The sequence below is a fragment of the Pelodiscus sinensis genome, chromosome 29 (genome assembly GCF_052426305.1).
Source record: "Pelodiscus sinensis isolate ZL-2025 chromosome 29, ASM5242630v1, whole genome shotgun sequence".
Lineage (NCBI taxonomy): Eukaryota > Metazoa > Chordata > Testudines > Trionychidae > Pelodiscus > Pelodiscus sinensis.
Window position 1 is genome coordinate 13,473,082 of NC_143080.1, and position 12,278 is coordinate 13,485,359.

At 53.9% G+C, this 12,278-nt stretch overlaps 2 protein-coding genes across 2 annotated transcripts in view; both read right to left on the minus strand.

Moving 5' to 3' along the window:
- Positions 1–9,275, minus strand: part of LOC142826418 (killer cell lectin-like receptor subfamily B member 1) — a 63,164-nt gene extending 53,889 nt beyond the window's left edge. The window contains exon 1 of the mRNA XM_089773902.1: positions 9,136–9,275. Within this exon, the coding sequence (XP_089630028.1) occupies positions 9,136–9,275 (140 nt within the window). The remainder of the gene's footprint in view (positions 1–9,135) is intronic.
- Positions 9,276–11,290: 2,015 nt separating this feature from the next.
- Positions 11,291–12,278, minus strand: part of LOC102452635 (alpha-2-macroglobulin-like protein 1) — a 124,022-nt gene continuing 123,034 nt past the window's right edge. Inside the window, exons 34-35 of the mRNA XM_089773964.1 lie at positions 11,887–11,928; positions 11,291–11,600 (exon numbers count right to left, since the gene is read on the minus strand). Of these exons, the coding sequence (XP_089630090.1) occupies positions 11,566–11,600; positions 11,887–11,928 (77 nt within the window). The 3' untranslated portion in view covers positions 11,291–11,565. The remainder of the gene's footprint in view (positions 11,601–11,886; positions 11,929–12,278) is intronic.

Sequence of the window (12,278 nt, forward strand, 5' to 3'; positions counted from 1 at the left end):
GTTGGGACTCTGGCTACAGATAGGGGCCAAGCTGAAAATGAGGAACCCTCTGTTCCCATCAAACCCAGTAAAAGGAATAAAAGATTGTTAAGTAGCGGGGTTGAAGCACTGGAAGGACAGAGTATCAGCTGCAAATGTGTTTAATTCCTGTCAAGTATTTCAAAATCTGGATTTTGTTAGCAGGGGGAAAAGAACCAGTGAGCATTCAATGAAGAGTTTTACACACTATTTAGAAGATCGAATCAGAACTGAGGTCACCAAAAAATTACAAAGAAAACACACCGAGACTCGTGACAAAATGAGGTAGCAGTTTATTTCAACCCGTTACCTGGAATGGAATGTCAGAGGGAATTTACACAGATATTTTATAGGCTGGAGGGGGTACAGGAGAATTCCTATGGGGCTTTGAGTTTCTGAGAGAAGCACCCACATGAGAGCTTGGGACTGGCTATGGAGCTGTAGCACTTTCAATATAATTCAAATAGCACTTTGTTATTCTAATTCTGTACATTCTGAGCTGGATGTTGTCTGAACACATCGATATTGGACAATCATAACTTGACACCAAACATTTCTCTACCCATCCTGAAGGCAGGGGATGCCTTAGGGGCACCTCCAAGAGGAATAAGCTCCATGGAGAAATAAACACAAATTCTACTCAAGTTTTGCTACGTTCCCTTTAAGTAAGAAACATGGAAATTCACCCCCACTGGTCGGCAGGGAGGGAAAATCATCCCCATCTGCCTCAGGAGCACGGGAAAGGCTGAAGCAGAAGGAGAGGGGAAGATGCCCCGAGTCAAATCAAAACAGAGTGTTGGGAACTGACTGTTGCAGCCTCTGCCCCCACCCGTCCTAGGCCGAGGAGGCTCCAATCTCCAAGGTGGGCTCTCGGGGGCAGGGAAAGACTCCGGGAATTACCTTCTGTACAGACTCATCCTCTCTCACGCCCGCGGGGACAGCGGCTTCCTGAGGTTCTTGACAGAGGCTCAGTTCACGTCTCTCAGATCCTTGGGCACCAGCCGTTGCCAACCAGTTGGACTGGAGGCAGGACAAGAATGCTGCAGCCACATTCTTTGTTGTTGTCACACATGACGTCACAATACACTCAGGCCTCCACACAGAGACACCCCCCGCCCAGGTAACTCATCCCATCGCACGGCCAGGCAGGGGGCAGCGCTAACACCCACAGCTGGGTCATACTGGAAAGCTACTGGGAAGGGAGGCAGGAGGCAGAACCTTCCCTTGACCTAGCTCTGTCCCTTCTCCTCCATGCGTGCTGGGTACCAGCGGGTGACAACAGAAATTCACAGAGGTGGGGGGGGTGATTTTTGCTAAGCTGGCTGCTGTGGGCTCCGGACTCTCTGCTTTTCGGGGAACATGCTTCACACACTTCAATCGTCACTTTACTTTGCCGTAGACAGGGGGAAATGCAGGTCTTTACTCCAGGTGGAATTAAACCCATGATCTCCAGGTCCGGTGACCCCAGGCAGGAATGAGGCAGGAAGCGAGTCAAGCTGAGGGAAGCAGGCAAAACTCATCTTGCCTCACAAGGCCCCTTGCAACAGCTTCTTCCTTGTGTGCTACGGTGGAGAGACTCCCCCAGTCACCTGAGGTGGTGACCAAAGCACCTGGGAAGCTCCTGCTGAGGTAGCTCAGTTGGGCCCATGTTAGAAGAGCAAAAGGCCCCTGCTTAAGTCCCAGGGCTTGGCTGGGCTCTTTCTCCCCTGACCCTCTAGGGCTGGGCTCTTTACAGCATCACAGCTGTGCCCCTGGCCTGCGGAGAATTCCTGCCCTTCAGCAGCTCTCTGGAAGCACCTTGCCTGCCCTGCTGCTCCCCCTAGGGCCCAGCATGCCCTGCCTTCCTTCCCCTGCCCTGCCTCAGCCAGGGGAGGGGAAAGAAACTCTCCTTCAAGCCGAACCAGCCACGTCAGGATAATTTGCTGTGACCCCACTACCGCTCTCCACGCTGCCAGCTGAGCTATGAAGGGCAGCTGTTGGTGTTGTCTCTGCTGCTTTGCCCTTAATAATGGAGAAGAGAGTTAGGCAGCAGGTGCAGAATCCAATAGCCTGGACTGGGACCCAGAGTGGCGGGGGGCCTGGGGCTTGCGATATTGTGAGATACCTGCCCCTCCCCGCGAAATAACTAGATTGTGCCACGGCCGAGTCATAAAGAAGACACTGAAAGATCCCTTCTCCCTCGGAGCTTTGCCAGAAAATGGAGAAGAGGGATAAGGGATCTTTCGGAAAAGGCTTTATTTTCCGAAAGATCCGCGTCTAGACTGGCGCTTTTTTCCGGCAAAGCTCCGAGCCGGAAAAAAGCAGCAGCCATTTTTATGCTAATGAAGCGGGGGAGATTTAAATACCTGTTTCATTTGCAATTGCGATATGTCTAATTTGCATCCCTTTTACGAAAAAGGGATGCAGTCTACACACAGCCGTTCTGCTTCTTCCTCTTTCGATTCTTCTGCTGCTGCTTCTTTGCTCCTTCCGCTGCTCTGCCTTCTTCTCCTGCTGCTGCTCTTCTTCTGATGCTCATGCTACTTCTGCTGCTGCTTCTTCCACTGTGTCTGCTTCTTCTGCTTCTGCTTCTTGTTCATCTGTTTCTTTTCTTCTGTTGCTGCTGGTTTTTCTTCTTCTGCTGCTGCTGTTTCTTCTGTTGTTTCTTTTGTTGATTCTTCTGCTGCTGCTTTTGCTCCTCCTTCCTTTGTTGCTACTACTTATTCTGCTGCTAGTTTTCTTCTTCTGCCTTCTTCTGCTGAGTTTCTTCTACTGCTGTAGCTGCTACCACCTATTTCTTCTGCTCTTTTCCTGTGCTGCTGTTTCTCCTTCTTCTGCTATTTCTTCTTCTCCTCCTGCCACATTTCTTCTGCTACTTCTCCCAATGTTTCTGCTGCTGCTTCATCAGCTTCTGTTCCTGCACCTTTCCCTGCCCCAACTTCTTTTCAGGCTGCTTCTTCTGTTTCTTATTCCGCTGCAACTTCTACTGCTGCTGCTTTTCTGTTGCTGCCACTGCTTCTTCTTCTATTTCTCCTGATGCTTCATCTGCTTCTGCTCCTCTATCCTTTTTGTTGCTTCTTCTAGTATTGCTACTGCTGCTGCCAAGGGCGGATATAGGGCAGGGCGAACGGGGCGGCCGCCCTGGGCCCCGCGCTTCAAAAAGCCCCGCGCATGCGCCGTGGCGCCACCGCGCATGCGCATGGCATTACTGCGCATGCGCTGTGGCAAAGGGGGGGCCCCGCGAAATTATGCTGCCTGGGGCCCCACAAAACGGTCATCTGCCCCTGGCTGCTGCCACTTTTGCCTCAATCTGTTGCTGTCTCTTCTGCTGCTGCTGCTGCTGCTGATTCTGTGGCTGTTTCTGTCCTGTTTCTGCTTCCTTTCAATCTGTTACTGATTCTTCTGCTACTGATGCTTTTTCTGTTCCTTCTTCTTCTGCTTTTTCTCCTGCTGCTGCTACTTTTCTTCTTGTGCCACTGCTGCTTCTTTTAATTCTTCTTCTTCTTCTGCTACTACGTCCTGTTTCTTCTACTATTCTTTTTCTACTACTTCTTCTGCCCCTGCTTTTTTCATGCTTCTTCTTATTTTGTTTGTGCTACTGCAGCTTCTTTTCCTGTTGTTCCTCTTTCTGCTGTACCTTCTGTTGTTGTTACTTCTTCTGCTTCTTCCTCTTTTGATTCTTCTGCTGATGCTACTTCTGCTCCTTCCGCTGCTCCGCCGCCTTCTGCTGCTGCTGTTTCTGCTGCTGCTGCTGTTCTTCTTTTGCTGCTGGTTTTACTGCTCTCGGGCTTGTCTACGCTGAGAGGTTTTTGCAGCAGAGAGTATGCTAATGAGGGACTGATGGTTTTTGCGCAAGGGGGTGTTTGCACAAAAAGAAGCAGGGTAGTCGTTTCTGTTTTGCTCAAAACCTCCTTTTTGCACAAGATCCTTATGCCTCTCCGGATCTGGTGCAAAAGGGCTTTATGGCGAAAAACGGAAGTGGCTACGCTGTTCCTTTTTGCGCAAAAACCCTTTGTGCAAAAAGCATCAGCACGAAATATGCTAATGACATCGCAATTCATGCTAATGAGTCATTAGCATACTCTCTGCTGCAAAAACTTGCAGCCTAGACTCAGCCTCACTCGATAAGGAGCAGCTAGAGCTCATGACTCAGAGATGCTCCCCATAGCCTGGTCCTACCCCTGCAGTGCAGCTGGCTCCTCAGGGGCTGGGCCTGGGCATCTCCTCTCAGGAGGCAAGGACAGCCCCGTGCCCAGCAGGGAGCTGACTCCATCCCTGTGGCCGGCCGGGCCCTTGCCCTGCTCTGCCCTGGCTGGAGGAGAGGAGGGGAAATCAGGGGCTGAGGTTATAAGAGAACATCTCCCTCCCTCCCATTTAACACATCATTGACAGCAACAGCAGAGTGGGAAGGGCTTCCAAAGGATGTCACAGAACTAGTTTCAGAGGGGCAGCCCTGGGAGTCTGTAGCTTTAAAAGACAAGGACTTGTCCTGTAGCACCTTAGGGTGTGTCTACACAGCTCCCTGAACTCAAAATAAGAGATGTGCCAAAGATACAAAGATGCTAATTCCCTTGCCCATTACAATGATAGCTTCCCCACTCATCAGCCCCTGATTAGCCATTCATTAACAGCTATTCCCTCCCTACCTGTCCCTCACCCCACCTTCTGTACTTAATCTAATTTGTCAGGTTAATAATGTGTTCACTTTTTTTCATTCTGTTCCTTTGGTGTATATGGTAATGCCAACTGTCTTCCAGAATATGATCTGAGGAAGTGGGTCTGGGCCCAAGACAGTGAACACAGAGAACCACCAACCTTAGCGAAACATCTCCTTGGGTCTGACGTACTGGCTCAGACTTGCACAAGGACAAGGACCTGAGACTCCTCCCCATCAATGCCTCTGTCCTGCCAATCGGAGAGACTGAGGGAGGGCGGTGGAACGTTCTCACCAAAGAGCCCAAAGCATGGCCACATCATGGGGGTGATCCCAGTCAGAGCACTATTTATGCCCCACCTTTCTGGTTTGACTCCTGGGAGACCAGCTCTTCATGTGGGGTGGGGAGCAGAAGAGGACAAAAGAGACAAGAAAAGAAGAGAAATGCGGGCGGGATGGAGGGAAAGAGAAACCAAACAGGAGAAACCCCCACGGCCCCAGTGGTTCTAAGGGACAAAGCCCCAGGTGGGGAATAAAATTCCGACCCTTTCACCCAGTGTTCCGTGCCTAGAATCCAGCCGGGACCAGGTGGATCAGACTGAGCAGTTCCAACCCCCTCGGAGGCTCTTACCTTCTCCACAGGGATGTCTGGGTCATAGGCAAATCAGGAGAAGGAGGAGGAAGCTCGACAGAGGTTCCTCCAGGTGCTCACGTGCAGGAAGCAGGAAGCTCTGAGTCCTCAGAGAGACATCGCGAGACAGAGACTTGCCTTAGCAAATGCCACAGGGGTCTGCGAGGTCATCCCGGCCTTGCCCCTCTTGTGCCTGGCTGATGTCACCATCTCTGTGAGGTCACCACCTCCCCACCATCTTTGCCTAATATGGGGAGGGCCTGCCAAAGGCCTGTGTGAGGTCACGGCCACCCCCTCCCCCCACGCTGCAGGATGAGTGTCCTGCCTCTGGCCACCCCTCGGGATGTTTGAGCCATTCCCTGTGCTCCCCCCACTCAATGCCTGTTCCTCCTAGGAAGTCAGCCGGCTGCACAGTCGCACCTCAGAAGTGTCACATTATTGGATTGTGAGGGGAGCAGCCGGGTCACTGCTGCACCCATGGGGGGGTGTTCGCCCCAAACGTGGCACAAAGGGGGCCATATGAGGGGGCAAACAAAAGCTTGCTTTCTTCTGATTCTGTATCTGCTCTTCACATATCTGTATAATGTGTGTGTGTGTAGTTAGGAATCTGTAATCTGTGTGGAGACTGGAAGTCTCTCTGAATGTGGTTGAGCAGTGGGCAGAGCCCAGCCTATGGACATGCTAATTAGCGAGGCCATGTGGGACAATAGCACTCAATGGGCCAAGGACACGGCTCGGGAATGGTGACCGACACCTAAGGGCTACCAGCAGGGAACACAGTGATAGGCCACTGGCCAGGTGACCTGCTGCAGCCAAGAAGAGACCAGGAAGGAGGGATAAAGATGCCATGTAGCTGACTCCATCTTGGTACTCAGCTCAGCACTTCATCCCAGAGGCAGCAGTGCAGGGATCGAAGAGCTGGAAAGAACTGAGGACCCGTTTTAACCTAGGATGTACAAGGACTTCCAAGCCAGCAGCTATAACATCTCTGCCAGAGCCTGCATTGAGAGCTGGGAGATGCAATGCATGTAGTGTATGATACTTTTCACCCTTACTCTCGTGCTTTTCTTTCTGGTAGCAATAAACCTTTAGAAGTTAGATGTTAAAGGATTGGCTCAGCGTGGTTTGTGGGTAAGCTCCGGAAGGTAAATTGACCGGGGATCTGTGGCTGGTTTCTTGGAACCGGACAGAACTTGTTCGGGGTAGGTGGGATTGGGTTCTAAGACCCCTCACCTGAATATGAGGCCCGGGGCCATCTGGGGCATGGATATTGCTGGGGATTGGAGGGGTTTTGCTCATGAGGCTTCAGGGCAAGCAGCTGAAGCGCTCTGTGGGACTGGTTTGTGGCCTGTTTGGGAAGGTCTCCAGTCTGGGGTCTGTAAGGAGCCCCAAAGTTGAGCAATTTGTCCTGAGTGGACACGTTTAACTGTGCCCAGGCCGGTCCAGTATGTCACACCCCCCTTCCTGAGACATCTATCTGTTTTCAAGCTCCTGCTGCACCTGAATTCCCTCCCAGAGTTTACATCTCTCATCCCTTCCCACACCCAAATCCCCCATTCCCACCTCAGAGCCCGCACCTCCTGTCTCAACCCAGGGAGAGTGCGTAAGGGCCGGGGACAGCAAGTGATGGAGAGGAGGGGAAGGGAGAGGATGGGGCCTCAGAGAAGGGATGGGTACTTGGGAAAGGTGGTGGGTGCTTGGAGTAGATCTTGGATTGCCCTGACATTGAAGAAGGGATCTTCGGTGTAAAAAGGTTGGAGAGAACTAATAACGAAACTGAGAGGCTCATTGAATCCCTTGACTCTGGGAGCTGGGGCTGAAAAGCAAATGACAAAGTTCACAGGATGCATGAGAAAAAGACGACAAATGGTCACACAGTGTGCAGGAGGCCAATGCGAGAAGTAAATGCTCCTGTTCCAGTCACAGGGCTCTGGAGGCAGAAGGTGATTCCAAACACACCTAGAATAGCTGAAATTCAAAGCTTGTTCCGGGAAGAATTTCATGTTGAAGAAAGGCCGTTTTTTTCCCAGCCGGGTCTTCTCCTGCCTGCCCCAGGAAAGCCAAGTTCAGACACTGGGGCGATGGTTTTAGTGGCTGAGAAGCTGTTTAACGGGCTGTGATGCTTCAGGTGCAGGAGCAGTGATCTACTGTCCCCCCCCAACTCCTCAGCCAGTTTTCATCTCTGTCCGTGTCAGGTGGTGGGTGCCAGGCAAATGCTGCGGCTGCTTTGTCCAGTGCCAATGGGATTATTTCACTCGACATCATCAGTGGTGCCAGGGGAGGAGAATCACTTACACAGGGCTAGAGCTGTGTCCACACTGGGGGGTTTCCACTGCCCCAGCAACACTTCCTGGTGCGGACCAGGCTCAGGGTGCTGCCTTAGCCCCCACTGCCATAGTGATCACCTCCTGGGCATCGCTGTATTGATCCTCTCACCTGCCTGTGAGGCAGGGCAGGGCTATTAACCCCGTGCTACAGGTGGGGGGAACCGAAGCACGACACGACTATGGGATTCACAGAGCTGTGTAGGTGCCTGACACTGACTGACCTTAAGAGGAGTTGGGTTGGGAATCCCAGCCCAGTGACTTACCCCGAGTGTCCCAGGAACCAGGCCAGAGCAGGGAGCTGAACCCAGCTCAGTTCTCTAACCACTGACCCAGCCTTCCTCTGTCACCTGTGTCATGAATCATGGGTAGTGTGAATGGTTAGCACGAGTGCATGAGTGAATCAACAGTAAGTGAGCTGAAGAGAGGCCATGCTGAGGTCCAGGCAAGCGCCCCAGAGAATTATGGACTTGTTTGTTCTGGACAAAACCCCTGGAGGATCATGGACGTGTTTACAACTTTAAGAAGAAGGACCGTGGGAAATAAAAGAACTCTGTGTATGTGGCTGAGGCAGCGTTTCCAGCATTGCCAGATAAGAAAAGTAACAAGAGAAGAGTCTAACCAAGGACAGACCATTGTTTCTCACTAGTGGTGAGGCAAGTGGTGCAAAAACCGGATATTTCTGGATCGGTCGTGGACACACCAGTAAGAAGAAGGGGGTGTCACTAACGGATATCACCCCACCTGGACTGTGTGCAGCCAGTGGATGCATCCCACCGGCCTGGCCCCTGCCGAGGGGATATGTACCACACCATTTCCCCCCAGGAGTTGGAGTCCATCGATTCGGCATATTGGGGTGATGTGCACATTGGACTTCCACCTCAACCAAATTACCCAACATTCCCTGGGGTCTGGCCAGCCCCAGAGGGTGAGTGTGTGTGAGTGTGTTAAACTGAATTAAGAATTAAGCTGCTAAATTGGGTTAAGGAGTAGATGTAGATTGTTATTCCGTTCAAATATTGCTTTTAATGACTTTTAATGCTTGTGATGCCTTGTGTCCAAGGGACTCTTTCTTCCACTTCCCTTACTCCTCGCAGAAGCAGACGGCCAGCATCAACCAGAGAGCCCCTTTCAGTTCGAATCAGCTGTCTTCACTAGACCTGCTAATTCAAACCAGGGAAGATCGACAGTGGCAGCTTGAATCTTCTCTGTAGTGTAGACGTACCCCTGATGGGCGAACCCCTAGACCCAAAACTGGCAGAAGTGGGGGAAGGCCTCCGCCCCCTCTCCTTCACATGAAACCAGATACTGCACCTCTGGGATAACTTTCAGGATGTTTAGCTACTCACCTGGGATGGATAAAATTTATAACCCACCACATTGACACAGGTCAAGGGCAGAAAGTAAGGGACATTCACCACCCCCTCCCACAGAAGATGTGGACGGCCATCTGACATGAACTCAATGCAATGCTGAAGATGGGAGTAACTGAAGAGTCACAGAGTGAACGGAGGAATCTATCTTTTTACCAAAACCCAATGGCACTTTGCATTTCTGTATCAATTTCTGTCAGGTTAATGCGATATCCTGGTCCAAAGCAGATCCAATGCCGCACACTGAAGAACTCCTGGGATGCCTGAGGAGGAGGGTGAACGTATCTATTGACCATTGTCTTAACGAAAGGCTATTTGCAGATAATGCCTGTGACCCCAAAGGTGTAGGAGGCAAACACAGTCCAAAATGCCACTCGGGACCCTTCCCACAAGTACAGGCTTGTCCTCCCCCCACTCCCATCAGGGTCTATCACCCAGGAATTGTTTTAGAGCTGCAGTAGCTCCTGTCTCCGCCTTCCCCTCTCTCCTGTGCAGGTGCAATGAAGAGAGAGGAGGGGATGTTCAGCTGCAAACCAAGTAAGAGGCTATTCAGGGATTGATTACAAAGGGGGAAATGGGGAGGAGAACCTGATGCAGATAAAACAAGCATCAAACCAAACACGTGACAGTGTCAGCAACAACCAGGGGCTTGAACCCAGACCCAGTAATTCAAACCCTTTGGCTCGCTGAGTAAAGCCCTAAGGGCCAGGCCCTTTCTCTCCTGAGGACGTGGCAGTGGTGCTGGGGGAGGTGCCCAGGACGTTAACCCTCAGGCTGATTTAGAGCCCCTGGAGAGCACTGGGGAGCCCCACAATGTCCTGACGGGACTGAAGGGTGAAGGGGAGTCGCAGGCTGGTACAAGCAGGTTGTGTGGGGGTGAGGGATGGGAAAATCCCCTTCCTCCACGGCAGGCGTGGCTGGGGCTGCCCCTCGCTGGCAGGTGGCAGAGCAGAGGGGCCCGCGTACTCCAGCCACTAGGGCAGACAGCCCCCAGGCTGAGGCAACGCAGCCCTTGTAACGCCGCCGGGGGGGTCTGAGGGGAGCGGAACCCTCGTGACCGCTTGGCGGGAAAATCCGGTTTGGGCCGGTCCCTGAGCGCCCAGCGCCTGAGGAGATCCGACAGGATTCCTAGGTCGGGTCACAGACTCCAGCGCGTGGCCCCAGTTACTAAACAGGGTCATAACATTAGATTGTAACGCGGTAGAACAATGAAATCATGTATCAACAAACCCCCTACCAGAACTCAAGGGTGAAGACTGCCTTCCCCCCCCGTTCGGTCTGCGAAGGGGGCGGGTGTGCGATGGGTGTGCATGCACAATGTGCACAAGCTCAGCACAGTTGGCTTTTTCTGGACTGTCCATTTTACTGAGCAGTTTTTGAAGAGCTCTAGCACTGAAAGTTTGGCAGGGGATTGTGCTCGGGAAAGAGAAATGTTTTTTGCCATTGCCATGGAAATCCATGCCACGCTGGCCGGGTTCCAAAGTAGGGACCCCTGCTGTCTGGACCTGTTCAGCAGAGAGTCCGCCGTGTTCCCGAGTCATTGAGATCTGGGATGAAAATGACCTTGAATGGTTATGGGGCAGTGTCCTAACTGATGAATCTTTCAGTCCCTGCCCATTGAAGCAGGTGCCTATAACCCCCCCGCACCGTCCTGCACCATGAGCTTCCTGCTTTAAAAAGGGTTTTGCTTCTCTAGGACGGGGGTGGGGCAGCGGCGAACGGTCTGTGGGTTTTTCTTGCTACCTGATCACAGTGTAGGGTCTCAGGAACGACAGGCCTGGGCTGCCCGGGGCCCTGCAGGCCTGGCTGCGCGGCCACAGTGCGTCTGTCAGGCTCTGGCCCCGTCTGGCTGGGGAGGGACCGTTCACAGAGGGGCGCTGCCCCAGCACGGTCCCAGGTCCCTGGCGTTACACAGGTGGCACCAAAACACAAACAGGCAGGAGCAGCGGGTGGGACAGGCTGCTCCTCCCTCTCTCAGGCCGGGGCTTCCAGGCTCTGCGGGTTCAGCCCAGGCGAGCCGGTCGAGCTACGGCGGGTGGCGGGAGAGAAGGGCCGACGATGGTGCAGCGTCACTCGGTCCCTAATCGACCCTCCCGCGCAGCACAGCGAGCATCTCCCACTGGGGCAGGGCCTGGGGGAAATAACCAACTGCCCTGACATTAGCTCTGAACCAAACCCCGCCCCAGTGAGCGCAGGGCAGGAAGGGGGCAGAGCCGCAGGCCCAGGAGCAGCTGCTCTCAGGCTGCGGAGGAGCCGTGCGAGGAGCAGCAGCCGGGCAGCACAAAGCAAGAGAGCAGCCTCACACACAGGCGGGGGTTGGATCTTGTGTTACGGTCTCAGCAGGACACACGGCAAACCCCCGGGGTCCCCACAGCAGCCCCTGGTTCCCACGGGTGACGGACAGCTGGGACCCCGCGGCTGGTCTGGGGGTGGGAGGGGGGAGCAGGGGGATGTTTCCAGAGCAACCAGGGAGGCGTTGGCTGAAGAAGGTGCAAAGGGGGAACAGCAGCAGCCGAGAAGATCCTGGGGTGTCCGGCTGCCAGGGCGGCTCTCAGGACGGGCGCGGGGGGCTGCTGGGCGGGGGCTTCAGCGGGAATTTCCCAACATCTCGGCATCAGGGGCTTTAAATAAACAAACACCCCCTGAGAGAGGATCAAACCCCTCCCCCGCCCGATGGACACCTCTCCACATGGCCCCCAGAACTCTCCCAACCCCCAAAGACTCCCCCCTCACAGTCACCCCCACACCACAGAGTCCCTTGTGCCCCACATAGACCCTTCCCCCAAGGTATCCCTCCCCCTCGTGGGTCCCATGCTCCCTTCTCCCCCTGACACAGACCTCTCCGCCCACGGCCTTGCCCCCCAGACAGGTGTAGGGACTGGAGATGGGTGGGTGCATCACACCTACCTGAGCCGCAGGGGGCGCTGTACTCAGCCTCTGTGTGCTCCCCTGCAAGGCAAGGGGGGGAGGGATGAGGAGAGAGCCCCTCCCCCCACTCCCGCCCAGGCAGGGTCTGAGCCCCAGCCCAGGGGAGCCCTCCTGTGGGTCTGAGCCCCAGAGGGAGTGCGAGGTGGCCCAGGTGTCGGAGTGGGGCTGAGCGCTCTCCCCAACCCCTGGCCAGATGGGCTCTGTAAGTCGCCCCTCAACGCACTCAGGGACACCACCCTGCCAGCCCAGCCCAGCACAAGGCTTTCTGGGGGCATCTGAGGAGCTAGAGGGACAGCAACTGTGTGGGGCCCTGTAGCTGGGTCATGAGATCCTGGTGGTAGCTGGGGGCCCGGGGTGCAGGACTTTCAGCC